Raw genomic sequence first — 22,098 nt, 5'->3', positions numbered from 1 at the left:
GATTTGACGTCTCTCGCTCGCCGGCTCGCAAGCTGAGAACACTAACACTTTCCGAAACTAAAGACTTGTACTTAATCAGTAGTTAAAGGATCTCAGAAATACAATTTACCTAATGTGTTAAATGTAGTTTTAATATATGTGATACTAAACCACAACATACATTGTTGGCTGGTAAGCTGTGTATTGAGACTGGCACAAGACTGAAAAAGTGGAGTGAAAATGCAAGAGGCACTCAGCAGTGGTTGTATGTGGGCTAATTTAATTGACTGATTTAAATAAATAAAATAAAAACTGACTTAGTGATGGACTTTTTTATTTGTTGTTCAATAGAGCCTTCGATTACTACCCAATCAATTAAATTTGAAATAAAAATAAACAAGTCTAATTTCATATTTTCACGTGTTTTTCGTTGAAGCAAAATATCGTGAAGAAACGTAAAGACACCTGCTAAATAATTAATGGTGTGCGCTATATTTCAATTCACAATGGGCCTGCGTTGAAAATAACGCCCAAGCCTTCATTGTGAGAGGAGGCCTGTGTATGTAGGTATGTATAGGGATAATGATTATGACTAATTAATTATCTCATAGTATGTAAACTGTATTGTAAATAAAAAATAAATAAACAATCGTTGAGTTACGGTCCAGGAAACTGAGTCACGTACCAGGATGGAACCTATGTGCTACTAATGTCATGTTGACATCCCATACACCTGCCAAAGAAATCACAGCGCAATTGAATATGAAAAGGTTCCACTTGGGTTCCACTCTGGTACGTGATTCGGTTTCCTTGACTTTGTAAAGGCGAACTTATCCCTCGAAGGGATCTCTATTAAGCAACCCTTGAGTGGATGTGAGGAATTATAAGTCTCATAGTACTTACTGTAGTTGTGCTGTGCATATTCAGATTTACCTAAAATTTAAAAAAAAAATGTTTGTGCCTAAATTAGGTCTTATAAATTTTTAGCTACACATTTCAAAAAATATTAACATCATTAACTAAGAACAATAAAAAAAAAACAAAAAAAAACTAAATCTTACAACGGGTTTGAACCCGAACTTCCTAAGCTGTGGGTAGGGTAAACTCTAGCCTTATGCAACTAGGCCAATCTGCTCTTTGATCATGAGAGCGAAATTAACAAAGACTTCTGTTTACAACAAATTACAAGCATGTGTGCGAAAATATCTCAGTCGAAACTGCAGCGATCAAGTGAAAGTATTTTCTAAATTAAAATACATCTGAAACTTGGTACGATATATCACAAATTTCACGCTATTGGCGGTATGTACATTATTTTATAAAAATATCCACGATTTCATTCCAAAAAAAAATAAAATACGAGGAATTTGCACACTAACGTCATCTACTGGCGCTGTAGTGCCTAGCTGACCGTGACAAACGACCTTAAAGCTCGCGACCATGATAATTTTTACCGCGGGAAAAGCGACTCACGCAGTCTGTTTTTTTTTTTTATTTATAAACGCGACTAGGAAGAAACAAGATATCATAGAAAATAGATAGAATAAAAGATAAAGATAGTATCGTGAAGTATAACGCATGTGAGTAAATTAAGTTGTGTGGAATTAATATTGTGCAGAATCGCGAATAGGAAGAAACAAGATTGCGTAGAAATAATGACTGTGAATCATTAGTATGTGATTAAATTCAGTTGTGTGGAATTCATATTGTCCAGAATCGCGAATAGGAAGAAACAAGACTGCGTAGAAATAATGACTGTGAAGCATTACGCATGTGATCAAATTCAGCTGTGTGGAATTTATTTTGTGCAGAATCGCGAATAGGAAGAAACAATAATGGCATAAACCTCGTAGAATCCGTATAGAACTCTGTTAAATAGCTTTAACGCTTAATTGAAGCAAAGCTAAACGCAGACGTTAAGAATCCGATCAATGATCCTTTTCAGTGCGATTTGGGAACTTCACACGTATACCATTGAATTGCTTCGCAGGGTTGTGCAGGTTTCCTCACGATGTTTTCCTTCACCGTAAAGATCGTGGTAAATTTCAAATATAACCCCAGGTCAAACCACTTGGCCACCACGGCTTCCTTTACTAATATAATAAATGTAAAAATAACTCTGTTTATCCCACGCTTGTAATACTAATAAGTTTTAGGGCGACCACAGACCTACCGATTTAGTTTATTTAGTCGCTCAGTTCTGGTGTGTTTTAATGCAAGAAATGCGCCCTCTTATACTTCCACACAAATCACTTAGTCAGACCTAATTACCACAAACTTAACTCGTTTCGAACGTTTTACGAGTTCAAAAATGTTTTTTTTTTTAACAAATAAATAAATTTTCAACTTCCATGGTTATCAGTAAAATAAAATACTTTTACTCTCACTAAACCGAAACTTTTACACGCGGTACTAAAGTAGCTCTACGATGTACTTAAGAATTATCGCTTGCGATAAAAAATACATGTGGCGTCCATTTTATAGATTTAGGCCAATATGAGGACTTTCCTATTTTGTACCTGCTGCGAATAAATTGTCATAGATTGTTAAATAAAACCTAAGAATTAGGTGACTCAAGGCAGTGGTTTATTTGTTCTTCGGTGCAGCATTAAGTTTAGAGAATGATCAACTGACTTCGATATAATGACGCTCGCCAGAGTCCGTAAACCGCAAAGTCTGTTATTGTTTACATATCATCATCATCCCAGCCTATATACGTCCCACTGCTGGGCACAGGCCTCCTCTCAGAACAAGAGGGCTTGGGCCATAGTTCCCACGCGGGCCCAGTGCGGATTGGGAACTTCACACACACCATTGAATTGCTTCGCAGGTTTGTGCAGGTTTCCTCACGATGTTTTCCTTCACCGCAAAGCTCGTGGTAAATTTCAAATGTAACTCCGCACATGAATTTCGAAAAACTCAGAGGTGCGAGCCGGGGTTTGAACCCACGACCCTCTGCTTGAGAGGCGATAGGTCAAACCACTAGGCCACCACGGCTTCACATTGTTTACATATAAAATACCATTTACCATGTCTATACTATGATGTTGAAAAAGCGACCGGGCATGTCTGCCGGATGCACCCACAAAGATGGCCGCACCAAGCCACGTGGTGGGTACCGCATGACATGCACCGATGGAAGGCAGACCGAGGCGGAGATGGGGAGATGACCTGGACGCGGAACTGAGTGGGCAAATATAGCTCTGGATAGGGAGATGTGGAAGTCAAGAGGAGAGGGCTTTTGCCCAGCAGCGAGACACAGTTATAGGTTAAATATAATAATAATAATGTCTATACTCGTAAGTCACAACTTATTTATTTAGAAATTCTGAACAAAGATCATACCTACCAATGCGATGCCAAAGGTATTGCGCTTATCAGCCATCAACAGCCAAATTCAAAGGCTGGCAACGGACTAATGACTCCTTGAGTAGTTTATACTTATCGAAAATACAAACTGAAATATAGATGCATAGAAAAACCAGAAAAATAAGACCAGCGCTGGGAATCGAACCCAGGTCCTCGGCATTCCGTGCCACGTGCTATACCACTACACCACTACTGACAGTGATACAGACACGAATTTCTCCTATGCACCACATATCTCAGCTTGTTTGTTTTCTTATTTAGTCACTTAAGCAGCGACACTAGAGCTCTATGCTGTAGCCCTCACCGAGAAACTTTCAGCACCCCATTGGAACTAACCGCTCACCCGGACAAGAGATGTCGTTATTAAGCAATCAAATTAAGATTGTTTTTTTTTAACCAATAAAAACCCGTAAAAGTCACAAAAATTTGGAATTTAAATAAAACATACAAAAAGATTCCAAAAAAAAAACAATTTTAGTTGATACTTATTCTTATCAGATGACTCGCATGCTCGTTAGCCTCCCTGTCTAAATAATAAAAAAAAAATCTATCCAAAATACCTATTTGCTCAGAGATTGTTCATACACGCGATGAATTCGGCGAATGTTTGACAAGTTGCGGTGATTTAGTAGTTCAAAAAGTAAAGTTGTCTCATTCAAATATTGAGTTTTGCGTGCGAGTAAAAACTTTATAGTGTTCACACAGTTTTGAGACTCAATTAAATATATATTTTGCAAAATAAACACAAAATAAATCTTTTGATGCCCTTTTTAAGTAATACTTAGCAGCGAAAACTACCTACAAACCTTTGAGTATTTATCTAGATAAATACTCAAAGCTACAAACAGATCCCCGAGGCCTTGATTGACTAACACACTCAGAATTACAAGTGTTCACCACTTCTTTCTGTCACATGGTTTAAGACGAGGGTAGAAAGAGATGGTGAATGTGCCTATGGCGTCATCGCTACAGCCCCTCCTTTTTTGTCTTCTATTTTAACTTCATCATCATCATCATCATCCCAGCCTATATACGTCCCACTGCTGGGCACAGGCCTCCTCTCAGAACAAGAGGGCTTGGGCCATAGTTCCCACGCGGGCCCAGTTGGGCCATTGGGAACTTCGCACGCAGCATTGAATCGCTTCGCAGGTTGTGCAGGTTTCCTCACGATGTTTTCCTTCACCGCAAAGCTCGTGGTAAATTTCAAATGTAATTCCGCACATGAATTCCGAAAAACTCAGAGGTGCGGGCCGGGGTTCGAACCCACGACCCTCTGCTTGAGACGCGATATGTCAAACCACTAGGCCACCACGGCTTTAACTAGAATAAATAAAATAATAAAAAAATAAGTCAATATCATGGGACACTTCACGCCTAGTCCCAAACTAAGCAAAGCTTGTACTATGGATATTAGGCAACGGATAAACATACTTATATAGATAAATACATACTTAAAATACATATTGAACATCCAAGGCCCGAGAACAAACATTCGTATTATTCATACAAATATCTGCCCCAGCCGGGAATCGGGAGCTCGTAGTCAGATTCACTAACCACTTGGCTATCCGGTAGTCAAAAAAAAACTTGTCGAAAAGGTAACGTCAGATTGTCTTGTATTTTCATAAAAGTTTCCAAAATACCGCAAACAGTAAAGTGTTTAATTTTTTTTAATGACAGATTAATCTATATAAATACAGGTTGTTGAAATAAAAATATATTTTTTTATTACATCTTTTATTGAAATTGACATTATTGAAAACAAAGTAAATAATAATTATTGAGCATGTAGTAAATTCCAAATAAGCATAAGTTAATACAATTTATTTTCAATTTGAGCAAATTCGTTCCAAATTAACACTTAGTTTCTATTTTTAAATCCTGCTCATTTTATCATTATAATTATAATATTGTAACAGTGTGATACTTCAACAAGTAAAAAGATTCGACAGTAGTACAATCTTCAAAAGGTCGACATTTTTATTTATAACATTATCCTAACTCAACGTTTAATTGTATGTACAATTAAACTAAATTATTGACTAACACTAAGATTAAAACAGTGTATAATACCACATTTCTTGATACAAACACTTGATTTGCAAAACCACTTCCACCCTGCATCTTCACTCCTCCCCCTTCCATCAGACCTGCGCAAAAAAAGATAATCTCCAATGTAGTATAAAGCTGAACCAGATAAAATAGGTACCTATATACACTTGGCTTGTTTTTCATGGTATGTTGGCAAACTTGTGCTAAAGCTAGCAATTTTCGCATCGTGTATACAGAACTGTTTCTAGATCGATCTGCATACATGAAGCCAGAGTTGCCAGCACAGAAGACTTTTTTTCGTGCTCAGCTTTCTTATGTCTGAGAGGTCAGTGTCAATACTTCTGACGTGAGTTGACTTTTCCATTTAGGGGCTGTTTCACCATCCATTGATTAGTGTTAACTGACGGTTAAATGTGATGCCGTCTCTATTTGTTTTGTTCGAATAGACGGAGACGGCATTTCATTTAACCGTCAGTTAACACTAATCAATGGATGGTGAAACAGCCCCTTAATCTAATATTTTCAGAGGTAAATTCGAACAACTCACGTCTATTGTTGCAAAAAAGGTCTAAGATCACCTACGAGTATAATATGATCGTAGTCTGCCACTTCGTCAATCACGTTGCGCTTATACAGGGGTCCATATCGGCTCGCATACTTATTGGAAGTCCGAATGTTGTTTGTCAGAACGATCGTTTGTCATAACTCTTTTTTCTCTGAATCCAATAATTGTTCAGAATTGTTATGAAAACAAACCTAACCAAACCTATTGTTTTCTATAGGTTGACCATTTAAAAATTTCAGTAAACTGTAAGGTTTCAGTGGGAAAAAAATTATGACAAACGATGATTCGGACAAAAATTACGGTATGTCTAGCGAAGAGTATGCGAATTATGGCGCTCCCTTTTTATGGTTATCGTAAATATACACCGTTTTGAAGACAACACTTAGATTAAAAGAAGACGTGTAAGTTACAGTTAACAGACCACCCCTATTAATGTTTTCAGGAGTTTTTTGACTGTGGTTGACAAATCATTCCTGAAATTATAAGTATAATCAAGTTGCTCGAAGCAATTATTTCGGCTCTATCGTTAGAGTTTTTTTAAAGACGACTCATAATGAAGAACTTAACAAACTGTCGTAATAATGATATTACCAATAAAGGAGTATCAGTATACCACGTAAAGTCATAATTTCAGACAAAAAAATACGGGGTGTTCAGTCAAACTATCCCTAACTACCAGCTGAAGTATTCAATTGTGAATTAATTTTTAAACACCCTTTATCAATCGTTTCAAGACACGACGAAACGAAGTTGAAATATCGAGTTGAACGCTCCTGGAGATCTAACGTAATAACTGTCGCACTATCACCGTCTAGTACCGATAAACTTTATAAATTTGAAAACTAGTGCATTGCTTTCTGATTGCTTACCGCCAACGTTGACTTCAGAAGACTGCGAGCTAGGATACAGTTTGATTTCTGCAAAGAAGTTCAAGTTGTACGGTTATTTGTTTGATACAGGATTTTCTTAAATTAAATGTTTACTATAATAGCATCTGAAGCTGGCTTACTGTAAACTGCACCGAGTAAAGTCACTGACATTGGTCTTAGGGTGGCAAGAATCAATAAATGGAAATGGATTTTGGTACAAATGCCTACTAGATTCCATGAGAGAGTCCATGGGCCCGTTAAAGAAGAGAAGGGCTATAAACGAGGTGTAACGATGATATTGAAAAAGTGGAGGGTACATACTGGACCCTCACTGCTCAGGACAGGGAGAAATAGAGAAACTTGAAGAAGTCTACTCCAATTAATTAGTACTGTAGTAGGCTAGAGAAAAGAAGATGGAATACTTTTAAATGGCTATAGTTGCCACTCACCGTAGAGTCTAAGTGTTCCCTCGCTTTTGCCCAGCGAGTTGGTACTGACGCAGTTATAGGTGCCGATGTCACTGCTGGCAAACTGACGAATCGTCAGTTTCATTACCACTTTGTAAAGGGATCTGTCTTCACTAATGATGTACTTAGGCCTGTGAACAAACATCATTTAATAATCAATATTTTCTCCTTCGGTTTCAATTGCAGTCCTCATCAGCCGGAAGATTATCACTGTTGGACAAACGCTTCCTCAAAAACAGCACTGTTAACTACAACTTACGAGTAAAGGACCTACAGAAGCTACGAAAAATTCGAACGATCAGACTGCACGGTTCGGTTACTACCGTTTATACTCGTAGCATCGTGTATGTGAAAAAACTGTGCAGTTTTGTACGATTTTTTAACACTACCGTCGAATTAAGATTGGTTTTTTGAAATTGTTTTGTATTTTTTTTCAATTCCGAATTTTTTGTTGCTTTTACGGTCATAAAACCCATATCGAAAATACAAACTGAAATATAGATGCATAGAAAAACCAGAAAAATAAGACCAGCGCTGGGAATCGAACCCACCCAGGTCCTCGGCATTCCGTGCCACGTGCTTATACCACTACCCAACACTGGACAGTGATACCGGCACGAATTTCTCCTATGCACCACATATCTCAGCTTGTTTGATAATCTTATTAGTCACTTAAGCAGCGACACTAGCGACATCTATGCTGTAGCCCTCATCGAAAAACTTTCAGCACCCCATTGGAACTAACCGCTCACCCGGACAAGAGATGTCGTTATTAAGCAATCAAATTAAGATTGGTGGGACTACCGTCGAACGCAACAGTAACAAAAGTCAAATACTTAGATAAATCGGAAAGAATGGATTAGGAATATAATTAGCCCCACAACCGCTATTACGTCGTCAGTTGCTATAGGAATTAAAACGAAAATCGGTACGGCCAACTGTAGCTGTATGTGGCGTAGGATAAATCAGACCAATCGAACGGTGCAGTCTAATCGAAGAACTATCGTAGCGTCTGCGGGCATTACACCGGTTACAGGCGATGCTCGGGTTATTGTCAGTCCACCTAGTGGGAGGCCAGCTAACGCTGTGTCTTCTAATTTGTGATAATAAAAGTAACGTGGATCAAATATAGATAAATACATAACTAAACATCCAAGACCCGAGAACAAACATTCCTATTATTCACCCAAATATCTGCCTCGGACGGGAATCGAACCCGGGACTTCAAGCTTCGTAGTCAGGTTCTCTAACCACTTGGCTATCCGGTCGTCAATAAATGAATAAGGTGACTTTGCTGAGTTCCATATTCATCATCAACTTACAAGATTTATTCGTGTTTATTTTGTGGACTTTTCAAGTCCACCACTCCAATAAACACAAATAAATATTGTCTACTTCTTCTTTAACTTAAGAGTTATACTCTTGTCGGTGGAGTATCTTCCACACATCCTTCCTTTGAGCTATCCTCTTGACCTCTTGATACGACGCGAGGCCGACTTTCTCCCTTATCTGATTGTATTGTATTGATTAAAATTAATCACTGAATGCATTAATTTCACTTCGACTCTTTAAGCCTAACAGACAATACTGTAATCCCCATCTAATCGTTGCAATCACTGTTTCATTTGCAGCGCTTACTGCGAATCAATCAGAATCAATGAATAGCTCAATATAATAGCGCAACAGGAACAATAGTACAAAAGACCCTATTGCAAGTTCCAGTTGGAAGATAATGGTCAGACATGAAGATTCAGGAAATGATTCAGTCGATGAAACAATAGGTTGATGAGTGTTGAAATCGGTCAATATAAAGGGTCAATAGTTTGAATCAACATATTTTGACCGACCGGATGGCTAAGTGGTTAGAGAACCTGACTACAAAGCTTGAGGTCCCGGTTTCGATTCCCGGCCGGGGAGATATTTGTATGAATAATACGAATGTTTGTTCTCGGGTCTTGGATGTTTAATATGTATTTAAGTATGTATATCTATATATATATATAAAAGAAGAAACTGACTGACTGACTTATAGATCAACGCACAGCCCAAACCGCTAGGCCTATAAACTTGAAATTTGGAATATAATAATATATTGCTTGATATGTGTAGACTGTAGACGCGCACTAAGAAAGGATTTTTCGAAATTCCCACGGGATAGGGAATAAATGGGATTTATATTTTCAATTCAAAATGGCCCTATTTCCGTAACTATAATTATTAGAAACTTCAAATTTGGAATGCAAATAGATAATACTAACAGCTAAAAACTGTTTTCAGGATTTTTCGAAATTCCCACGGGATAGCGTATAAATGGGATTCATATATTTTTTTCAATTAATACTTTCCGTAACTATAATTATCAGAGACTTCAAATTTGGCATAGAAGTAGTTGATTATAATAGTTAAAATCATTTTTATCATCATCAGCCTACAGCAGTCCACTGCTTGACGTAGGCCTCTTCCATGGCTTCCATAGAGTTGATATTAAACTAACCTAACCTAACCTACTGCATTCTATAAGATGACATTTTCAAAAATGCTGAAAAAGAACGATTCTATATATTTTATGGCAAACATTGGTATGGCAAGTGAAATTCGGGCAAATAAAATTCGGGCAAGTAAAGGTATACGGTTGCATAGACGTGGCTATCATAAGGTCGCGAGAGAGCAAAGTAACTACTTTTAGCTCATTGATTTTCTTATAAAAAGGTAAAGGAAACGTACCCATCCAGCAGCATTTCTCCTCTGTTCTTTAACCAGTAGTTGATGGTATTGGGGTAGGCTTCCACTGTACATTCCAACACGACATCTGTGCCGAGTGGAGCTCCTAGAAGCTGATTTGGAACGATGACCGTCGGAGAAACTGGCAAAAAAGAAAAATACATTAAAAGAATATCCGGAAAATATTCGATTTAGTTTTGATCGACTATTACTTCTAGAAAAAAAACATCCCCACTTTAAATGTAGAGGCGTGGTAAGGGCTATTATCATATTACAGTAAACGGCGATAAGAATTGCACGTTGGCGTTCGGAAAAAGACAATTGGCTGTTCACGACGATTTCCGAACACTAGCGACCGTCCATCAATCATCGTATTTATTAAGTGACGTTTTATATCAAATAAATACTGCACTTTTATGGACTTAATTAGTTTATGTCAAATTAATGACATGTAAACTTCAGACATCTATACGAGTAGAGAGCTGTTGCAACTACTAGAAAAAGGATAGTTCCCTCTTTTTGCTAAAGATGCCATCGCACAATTTAGAGTTTTAGGGGGTTTCAACAACTCCTTATTATATTATTTTCATAAAAATGCATCTGTACTCTATTGTACCTGTACAACGACTGACAAACGTCACATAAGTAGTGTGTGACAATGCTCTACGAAGCCAAAATCAGCCGAGTCTCTTTCCAAAGACCGATGTGCAATCTTTATGGCCGGGTACTGTACACGAGCTTGGTCGCCGATGTAATAACCAATTGGAACTTTTACGTATTAGGGTATTAGGTATTTACGAACAGTAAATACCTCATCACAATTCAGTAGCTGAACATATTATTTAATAGGAGATTACTGCAGATTCCTCAGTAGTGTTTATTGAAAATTGTCTGTGAAAGTATTAATTAATAGAAACAGTGAATTTCATTATCTCCCTGTCAGACGACTTGCGTCACGTTTTAGATTAAAATTCCCAGAATAAGACACTGTTTAGTTTAATTTAAGCTTAATTTAAATTTTAACCGAAAGTTAGGCTTTGTTTAAACACCGCCGTTAATACAGTCACTGGCAGTTTGAGAATACTAATACAAACAAGTTAAATTGACAAGGAAGATAAATCTTATTAATATTTTATTAGAACGAAGTTATATTGAAAGGAAAAGGCTTATGGCTAAGTTTGAAATTATCATTAAGGTCGACTACGAAATATCTCCTCTTTCACTTTCATTGCTCTGAAATTTTATTAATTAGTAAGTATATATTATTATGTATTTGATATATACTCAAATTTTATGTATTTGACATTTAATATTAATTTTTAAACAGAACTAACTTAGTTTTAAAGTGTGTTACTAACAAATGAATGGATCTATGTTGTCTGATAAATAAATAAATTATTATTATTATCATTATTATTAGTAGTTTAAGAATAGAATATTCCGTACAAAATACGAAATCCTTAGAAAAATATTACTTAATTTTTTCGTAATGGCTACGGAACCCTATTTCGGGCGTGTCCGACACGCTCTTGGCCGGTTTTTAGGTATAACTAGTGTGGTTTTATACAGCTGTTTTTCAAATAAATATAAATTGTGATAATAATAGACATTGTAAATTGTATTTCGTGTGTAAACTATCAACTGGCGGTGCTGACTTTTACTTCTTTAGGGACTTTGGCGAGCGTCATATTATATCGCAGTCGGTTTCATTGAGAAATGGTACCTATGCATTAATTGTTCTCTAGACTTAATGCTGCACAGCTGACAAAAAGAGTACAAATATGGACCAAGTTCCTAATTGTCATCAGAATTTTCATTTATACCTAACCGATTTTTTTTTATTCGACTGTATGGCAAACGAGCAAGTGGGTCTCCTGATGGTAAGAGATCACCACCGCCCATAAACATCTGCAACACCAGGGTATTGCAGATGCGATGCCAACCTAGATGCCTAAGATGGGATACCTCAAGAGCCAGTAATTTCACCGGCTGTCTTACTCTCCACGCCGAAACACAACAATGCAAGCACGATTAGCGAGCAAGATGGTGGTAGCAATCCGGGCGGACCTTGCACAAGGTCCTGCCACCTGTAAATTCTAAAATACGCGACATGTGGATGTAAAAGAAGCGTGGCAGGTAATTTTTAAACTCCGACGCAAAAGAGGGGTGTTACAAGTTTGACCGCTATGTGTGTCTGTGAGTGTGTGTCTGTCTGTGGCACCGTAGCTCTTAAACGAGTGAACCGATTTGAATGCGATTTTTATATTTAAAAGCTGGTTTTCCAGCGAAGGTTCTTAGACATGTTTTATCAACATCGGTTTAGCCGTTTTTGAGATATTGAACATTGAAGTGCCAAAATCGGGGGTATAAATAATGTGGGCTATCTTTATTTATAAAACGGTACTTGCGCGACTTAAAAGAGAGGATAGAGTTTGTGGATAATTTAAATAAATAACATAAATATCGTGGGATGATATTCCTGAACTAACTGAGCTTGTATCTTGGATATCATAGGCAAGATGACTTGGCTATGGTATGGACTAACATTTTATAAGTGTTTTAAAATAAATTCAGAATATTTCAGAAAATGACTAGATTAGCTTGACTGAATACTTAGTTTTCCTTGGAATAAAAAAAATACACATCACAATAACAACAACGCATAATATATCGCATTTTTTTTACACTAAAAGGATTTTTTAAAGGGTTGATCCATCATCTCTTAAAAAATTAAATTAAATTTTAATGTTACTTAATTAGGTGTACAGTAATTTTTGAACCAGAAAAAGATACTATCAAATAATGCAAATAATTACTCGTTTGATACAAAAATAGAGCTGTTTATGGACAAAGCAGATATTTACAAGCAGATATTTATAAACAGACAAAATAAGCTATAATGAGGCGTTTAATGTTCGTCTGCAAAAATCTTTTTCACTTCTCATGCTCGTAAAGTTTGTGTTTACGCTGGATCTAGGCGACATAAAACGACTTTTTATGCTCTAGTGCATAAAGTTAAATCTTCGTCTAAGACCAAGGCAATCAGGTGTAAATAGCCACAAACAAAGAAGTTTCTACATATTTTAAAAAATAATATTATATAAAACTAAAAATCAATCAAATCAATCAAAATAGATTAATAAAACTAAAAAAAAATTATTTATTTATATAATCTCATAATAAACACTTACAGTCAAGCCACACATGCTAATTATATAAGTATCATAAGTATCATAAGTAATGCGTGAACAATAAAAGGTACATAGTAAGTGAATAATTGTTTCCACTGTTGCTATTTCATTTCCTCGCCATCGAAGTGAATAGCAGAGTGTAAAACTCGAGCATTAAACCCATTTTAACCTCGACGTGTCTATCTACCCTCGCCGTACCGGCTCGGGTGGCTATATGAACGTCTTGGGTAAAATGGCTCTTGTTGTACAATCTACTATTTTTAGATTAGATTAGATTTTATTTATAGTCAAAAACTGTGTACATAAGATCTCATGTCATACATTTTGTATCACCAGTTTTCCCATTTTGAACGTATAATGTTGTTGGTCTTAAAATTAAATGCAAGTAATTATTTGTAGTTTTATATGAAGTATTCATTCAGATTGACATTTACCCATAATTCGCGTATTGTCATAAAAGCAACTGTTAACAAATAAATAAGTCAATCCTTTCCACGATCGAGTCCAATTTTCGAATAAAATATACACAGGATGCTCCAAAATCGTGACACAATAAACGACCTGAGACGAAGGTTACGTAAGCTGTAAATCAAAACAGTGCTCTTACTGCAATGTTGATGTGGTTCAATTTCCTGGCTGAGCAAGGCTTTGAATATTAATCGTGCAAGAAGCTGCCATTTAAATGTAGCCTGCAAAATGAGTGAGTTAGGCCGTATATCGTGCTGTGAAATATTGTGCTGTAGGCAATTATTTAACGTTATATCAGAGTTTCAGGTACGGTTCACCCGCCAGTGCGCTGTGCGAAGTAGCCACAATACGGTGTTTGACTATTTTGTATATGTTTTATAAATTAAAATTCACAATGCCTGTTATCGAATAGAGAAACAATTTTTAAGCTACCTTTACAAATAACAATGTTATAATAGTTTGAAATTCAATATTAGACAGAGAAAGACATACTGGCATGTGACGTCACACGCCAGTACCGCCATACTTGCTGCATAGAGAAAAGCGTTTGAGAAAGAGACAGGTAAGTATACCTACAGATTTTTCAAAAAATCACTATAAATCCAATTTTCAACCGATTTAAATTTTCTCTTCGCTAAACACTATCATCTGTATATCTATATTTTCAAAATAATATTAAGATATGGCAAATTAAGTAGTTGTCAAATACCGTATTTTATCATTTTAGCATAATTATTATAATCTCCGTCGCGTAATATCGATGCGTATCGTACCTGTTATATTGGTTATAAATTAGTAACTTCTGTTATGTCCTTAGAAAATACACAAATTCACTGCATCGCTATTTAACTTCATTATTATTGTTTTCTTTTTTTTTGTTATAAGTTATGAATGAAATCTTATATTGAATCTTGCAGCATGTCTAGACTAGCTTTTCGATACATTAAATTTAAGTCTTGTTAAAAAACAATCTTTTCAACGAAAACATAAGTTTATAAAGTAAATTTTATATTACTTTGCTATCGTAAGTTAAAGACAATGTTATTTTGCCTTCTACGTGTTTCTTGAAGCGAAAAACCGAGCAACTCGGTTCAATTTGCCTTGAATTTACGTACGAGTGCGTCAAGGAAGCAAAGGTTAAAAAAAATCTTAATAAAACAACACGCTGTGATGTTGCAGGCGGAATTTTTTTACATATTATTAAGAGTACAAGAAATTAGTAACATCAAAGATAAAATAACCAAAAACTCTTCATAACAGACTTTAAAAAAAGTCCTACTCTACTTATTGTATTTTAGTTTAAATAGGCATTTTCAAATAAATACATATAATAATAATAACAAGCCTCTTTTATTCCTTAATAAAATTAAACTTTCAAAATAAATTTACAATTTCACAATTTCATTTGATAATTAAATACTAGATAATAATTGATTTAATAATATAAATTAAATGAAATTATTTGATTTATTGTAATTCCCCGCCCCCCCCGCCGACCCCGGCTCGCACCTCTGAGTTTTTTCGAAATTCATGTGCGGAATTACATTTGAAATTTACCACGAGCTATGCGGTGAAGGAAAACATCGTGAGGAAACCTGCACAAACCTGCGAAGCAATTCAATGGTGTGTGTGAAGTTCCCAATCCGCACTGGGCCCGCGTGGGAACTATGGCCCAAGCCCTCTTGTTCTGAGAGGAGGCCTGTGCCCAGCAGTGGGACGTATATAGGCTGGGATGATGGGATGATGATTTGATTTATTAATAAACATTACAATTTATAATTTCAATTTTACGATTGGTATATAAAAGATTAGACAATTATTCGACGACCGGATGGCTGAGTGGTTAGAGAACCTGACTACGAAGCTTAAGGTCCCGGGTTCGAATCCCGGCCGGGGCAGATATTTGTATGAATAATACGAATGTTTGTTCTCGGGTCTTGGATGTTTAATATGTATTTAAGTATGTATTTATCTATATAAGTATGTTTATCCGTTGCCTAGTGTCCATAGTACAAGCTTTGCTTAGTTTGGGACTAGGTCAATTGGTGTCAAGTGTCCCATGATATTTGATATTTATTTATTAATTTGAAAATAGTGTAAATTATAAAATTTATTTAATTATTTGAATTATTACTGTAAAATTATTAAATCATTTATTTCAAGAACAACATAAGTCCAAATTAAATACATACAATTCTAAGTCAATAAGCGAAATGATATTAATGTCACAAATTAATAAATAATACAATAATAATTTATTAAAAACAGTTATACAATAAAAAAAAAATTAAAAAAATCACGAAAAAAAAAAGAGAATATTAATTATTAGTGTAAGTTACAATTAATACATTTCGTACATAGCATGCAATTCGATACATATATTATATACATATTCGATATATCGAATAAAATACATATACCTTTTTTGATTATTAGTGATATAATAATTATAATTTGTGGTAGGTACAACAAACAAACAAAACCACTTAATTTTAATAAAGCATTTTTGGTCAATCTTCATACTGCCAGTTATAACGATGATACGGAATCTTCCGTACTTGACAGGTTTTACAAAATCATAACATTGACATTTTACCATTTCAGTTGCAGTTTCAACGTAAGCTAGCCTGAGAATCCCCTCTTACTAATTTTAAACAGCTTTTCGCTCAAGAACCCAGCAAGGATCCGAATCACCCGGCTCGCTGGCTAGGGATCCAAAATCGATCCCACTTTATCAGCGCATTGGCTCTTACAGCAACCGCCAACCGATCCCAAATCCCTACTCATCGGGATTGGCCAATTCCACTCTGGATCCCCCGATTTCGTTGCGTTCGTTTCAACGAGATTATAAATATCCCCGTAACGCTCTGTGCAAATTAATTCGAGATCTGTAGCCATACATGCTTTTATTTACTAAAAGTTTTTGGGCGAAGATTTAAACGCAGATTGGCTCATTTTTAGGGTTCCGAAACTGGAAAGGAAAAAATGGAACCCTTATGGGATCACTTTGTTGTCCGTCTGTCCGTCTGTCAAGCCCCTTTTTCTCTGGAACGCGTGGAGGTCTCAAGCTGAAATTTATATCAAATACTTAGGTCTACTGTCCTTGGAGCTGTGAAAAAATCAGACTTCTAAGCCAACGCAATCAAAATATACAGCCGTTTATGCCGCAAATTTCCGAAACTCGCAAGGGAATCAAAACCTACAGGGTACTTCCCGTGCACTCAAAATCATGAAATTTGTTACGAAGCAACGTCTTATAAATAGCACATATAAAGGAAAAATTGCGAAAACCATAAATTTGTAGTTACATCATATAATAAAAATATTTTTAATAATTTTAAAGTTACTACCTACAGGTTTGTACGGAACCCTCGGTGCGCGTGTCCGACTCGCACTTGGCTTTTTTATATTTATTGACATGTTCATACACTCAACTCAAAGTTGAGGCATAATGAAGTTAGAAAGAACAATAGCGCTTGGTTGACAATCCCATTATTTTTATTGGTTGGTGGGACCATCAAAGTCGCCACCATCATTTTACTCGTTATTGCTGTCGCACTTCTTGTGCTGTTGTGTTCAGACAAGGAGAGTAAAACAGTCGATATTGGCATAAGATTCTATCTTCCTGAGTCCTCTAGGTAGGTAGTGCTTCTGAAATCTTCTAGTTTTGCATTGCATGCTGACTTACTGACAGGTGACCCACTTGTTTGTCTCATTTTGAAAAAATCGCCAGTAGTAAACTTTGAACTTCTTGAATCAGGTTTTGACTATGGCTCAGGTCTGAATGAATTATCATTATTTTTTTAAAGAATACAATCCGTAATGTTTCTTTTTCATTAATTTTCTTAATTTATTTATTTTTGTACAATACACGAATGTTTTTGCGCATGTGTGAGCCCACTGTTACGTCTTAAAGACATAATATACTTTTTTTATCTGTGAAATATGTTGGCAGTGGTTTGTTTATTTGATGTTATTCCATTAGCTTCCTATTTCTGGTTAATATTGGCAACTATTCATACCGGAGAAGTGCAAAATCCCAACGGTCTTCAGGCAATAACTAATGCATTGATAGCATAGTTAGCACAATTTCAAATCGGAACCAAACCATTACCAGGCTACATCTCGTAACCTGGCCCAGTAAACCGTCTATACACCGTGTAGGCAGACATAGCTCTATCAACTAGTTGGATTCTGCAGTCAATGAAAGGGAAGAGTCAATTATACGCAAGAATGGCCTACAAGAGGCAGATCAATTCAGGTTTATCACGACCAAGGTGCAGTCAAAGGTACAAGCTCACGGCGTTTAGAAAGAAAAAAGTCACGTTTATTTGTGATACACAGGGATGACCGTCGGGTAGCCTCCTCGTACAGTTTCAAAGTCAAAGTCAAAGTCAAAATATCTTTATTCAATTTAGGCTATAACAAGCACTTTATAATGTCGAAAAAATCTATCACCGGTTCGGAAAAACCCATGTTGAGAAGAATCCGTCAAGAAACTCAACAAGGGTTCATGCATGCGCCACATGCAAAAAAAGGTGCTTGGATATTACATCTGTCACGGGCGATACAAGGTGCTTGAAAAGCTTTGTGGCAAATTAAAGGAACATCGTTGACAACGACTAATAAACCGACCAGGGAGAAATTATAATTTTTATTTTTGCACCCTTATTTATTTACTTTCAACATTTCTACTGACATCCTAGTAGCTGTCATTAATGTTGATAATAGTTGACAAAGATAAATAATAGGCAAGAAATTTGTCACAAAATGATTCCAATTCAGCATAACGTTAGCCTGATTTTTAACCCCCGACACAAAAAGAGGGATGTTATAAGTTTGACCGCTATGTGTGTCTGTCTGTGGCACCGTAGCTCTTAAACGGGTGAACCAATTTGAATGCGGTTTTTTTTATTTGAAAGCAGGATTTTTAGCAATGGTTCTTAGACATTTTTTGTCAAAATCAGTTCAGCCGTTTTTGAGATATTGAACTATGAAGTGACGATGTCGGAGGTTTTCCAAATTTTTGTTGGTTAGGTTATATACGAGTACACTCACAATACATGCCTACTCGTAAGATTTCTGCTTGTCTACTGCTTGAAACTTAGAGTACAGTGTGAACTGCTGAATGTGATTACGTGTCAGAGTAGCTTGTACTTTTAGGGGCTGTTTCACCATCCATTGATTAGTGTTAACGGGCGGTTAGGTGTGATGCCGTCTCTATTTGTTTTGTTCGAATAGACGGAGACGGCATCACATTTAACCGTCGGTTAACGCTAATCAATGGATGGTGAAACAGCCCCTTAAAGTAATAACCAGTCATAATCTAACCAACAAAAAGTTGGAAAACCCCCGACTTTGTCACTTCAAAAATCAATATCTCAAAAACGGCTGAATCTATTTTGATGAAACATGTCTAAAAACCATTGCTGAAAAACCAGCTTTAAAAAAAACGCATTTAGATTTGTCTATCCGTTTAACAGCTACGGTGCCACAGACAGACGCACATAGCGGTCAAACTTATAACACCCCTTTTTGCGTCCGGGGTTAAAAACGCTTACTACTTTCCTTTGCACCACCACTTTCATTATACCACCGTCATCGATGGCGTACACCCGACAACGCAACCTGTAATCTAACCTCCATATTGACTCTCTGATAAGGTCTTTTGATCTTTTACGCCCACAGTACCCACGTCAGGCGAAGGTAGTAAATCATAAGATGAAATTAGTATAAGAGTCTTAATACGATTTACTGTTTGAACAGTAAATTCGCTTTAGGTTTTGACGTGGAGTCGTGTTCATCATGCTTCCATATTATTGTAATTAATTACGTATTTAATAGGACTAGCGCAGAGGAGGTTTTGCTATTTTTAACCCCCGACGCAAAAAGAGGTGTTACAAGTTTGACCGCTATGTGTGTCTGAATATGGCACCGTAGCTCTCAAACGGGTGAACTGATTTAAATGCGGTTTTTTATTTGAAATTAGGGTTGATAGCGATAGTTCTTAGACATGTTTCATCAAAATCGGTTTTTGAGATATTGAACTTTAAAGTGACAAAGTCGGGAGTTTTCCGGATTTTTTGTTGGTAAGGTTAGTTTTAATATATGTATTTTTGCGTAGGTACTCTTTCTAATACTCTTTCGTATTGTAATATTATAAGAAAAGAACGTGATGGTCAATGAGATGCCAGTTGTAGATGTGCGTAAAAAGCACCTTTTCATTAAGTAAAACCTAGATTACCTATATACATTATGATTGTCGCTGACACAAGCAATATGCGTTTCCATCCCAGCCTATATACGTCCCACTGTTAGGCACAGGCCTCTTCTCAGAACAAGAGGGCTTTGGCCATAGTACCCACGCGAACCCAGTGCGGATTGGATTCACGCGCATCATTAAATTGCTTCGCAGGTTTGTGCACATTTCCTCACGATGTTTTCCTTCACCGCAAAGCTCGTGGTAAATTTCAAATATAATTCCGGAAATTAATTTCGAAAAACTCAGAGGTTCGGGCCGGGGTTTGAACCCACGAACCTCTGCTTGAGAGGCGATAGGTCAAACCACTAGGCCACCACGGCTTTTATGTAGCAGTAAACTATTGTGTTACGCTAATCACTGTGTGTGTTGCCAGTGATGACATACGGAGCTGAGACGTGGACGCTAACGATGGGACTCATGAGGAAGCTCAAAGTCACTCAAAGGGCTATGGAGAGGGCTATGCTCGGGGTTTCTCTGCGGGATAGAATTAGAAATGATGATATCCGCAGTAGAACTAAGGTTACCGACATAGCCCGAATAATTGCGAAACTGAAGTGGCAGTGGGCGGGGCACATTGCTCGCAGGACTGATGGCCGATGGCGTCAGAAGGTTCTCGAATGGCGTCCGCGGACCGGGAGACGAGCTGTCGGTAGGCCTCCAACAAGATGGAGCGATGACCTGGTTAAGATCGCGAAAAGCACAAGACCGGTCTGAGTGGAGAGCCTTGGGGCCTATGTCCAGCAGTGGACGTCTTTCGGCTGATATGATGATGATGATGAATCACTGAAAGTGGTCAATTCACATACTACAGTATTATTATTATTATTTGTTTATTTTTTAAATAATTATTTTCACTTTCATTGCGACAGCTAGCCTATTTCACCCTTTCATCCGTTCATTGACAATAAGTCTCATAATTGAAGAACGAACGAATAAACCAAAACAAAAGACAACTTCAAGACTTCCTATACAAACAAAATCTACATCATATCCCTATAGTAGAGGATCCACTTAAAAACGACCTTTCCTCGTCTGTTTGAGGGATAAAAAACATTTTGTAGTTATGTAGATTTAGCATGAAAAAAAAATCGCGAGTGGATTGCTTAAAAAAATCCTGCCCAAAATAAGCAAACAAAAATTAGAACCATCATTCAAATACAAACCTTTTTTTTGCAGATAATCCTATTTCATCGCGTTGCCAATGAAAGCGCTTATTCGTTATAACGAGGTTCATTTATTTAGGAAATGGTGAAAATAATTAGTATTCGCTTATCAAACTTGTAGTTACGGTTTACTAATGTTTCGGCGAATAACGTTTGGCAACCTGTTTCATTTCGCAATTTTTCATTTCCCAACTGTTTAATATTTCTGAAACTGTAAATATTTCAGGATTTTTATAAAACTAACCTAACCTAACCTAAAGGGTTCTACACGATGGCCCTGAAATAAATCCTGAAATATTTACAGTTTTAGAGTTTGCAAAATGAAAAATTACGAAATGAAACAGGTTGCCAAACGTTACGTTGCGAAAAGGCAGTACTCGAGTAGTTACAGCACGAAAAAAAAACCACCCAACATTTATACATTTTATAAGCTTCATATTTTCGGTTGATATTAAATTTATTCGTTATTTAGTTCATGAGCCTGATGTTTTAAAATAAAAAATATTCTTTCTTACTTCTTTCTATTTTCTTTATATTCTTACTCACGGTAATTTTGAATAGACTTATTTTGGATTAAAATACTTTTCATCCAACCACGTCCACCAACGAAATGACCAAATGACCTGGTCAAAGCCGCGGGTTCTCGGTAGATGCAGGCCGTTTCCAACCGAAGCAACTCGAGGTCTATGGGGGAGACCTATGACCAACAGTGGACATCCTACTGCTCACATGATGATGATCACTTTTCATCCATTAAACTGATGAGTGCAAATCGTTTCCGATTCGGATCTCAGATTACCTACTACAACGTTGCAGAACTGCCCGCAAAAACGCCGCTGCTTTAATACAAAATGAATATCTAAGCCAGCTAAAGGAGCAGGCAAGATTTACTTTTTCATCCCACTTGCTCGTAAAGTGCCGTAAGATGTAGGCTACCTTGGTTGCAACCCCCCAAATAAAACCCTCGACCTTTATGTGCTTGTCATGAAACC

The 22,098-nt window shown here is 36.7% G+C and overlaps 1 protein-coding gene across 2 annotated transcripts in view; it reads right to left on the bottom strand.

Annotated features, from left to right (window-relative positions):
* Positions 1–5,114: 5,114 nt before the first annotated feature.
* LOC141439481 (neurotrimin-like) overlaps positions 5,115–22,098 on the bottom strand; it is a 161,345-nt gene continuing 144,361 nt past the window's right edge. For both annotated transcript variants that reach the window (XM_074103756.1, XM_074103757.1), the window contains 4 exons: positions 10,026–10,164; positions 7,284–7,432; positions 6,835–6,882; positions 5,115–5,498 (listed from right to left, as the gene is read on the bottom strand). In XM_074103756.1, coding sequence (XP_073959857.1) covers positions 5,374–5,498; positions 6,835–6,882; positions 7,284–7,432; positions 10,026–10,164 — 461 coding nt within the window. In that variant the 3' untranslated portion in view covers positions 5,115–5,373. The remainder of the gene's footprint in view (positions 5,499–6,834; positions 6,883–7,283; positions 7,433–10,025; positions 10,165–22,098) is intronic.

The sequence above is a fragment of the Choristoneura fumiferana genome, chromosome 21 (assembly GCF_025370935.1).
Source record: "Choristoneura fumiferana chromosome 21, NRCan_CFum_1, whole genome shotgun sequence".
Taxonomy (NCBI): domain Eukaryota; kingdom Metazoa; phylum Arthropoda; class Insecta; order Lepidoptera; family Tortricidae; genus Choristoneura; species Choristoneura fumiferana.
This window is presented reverse-complemented; position numbering and strand designations above follow the sequence as displayed.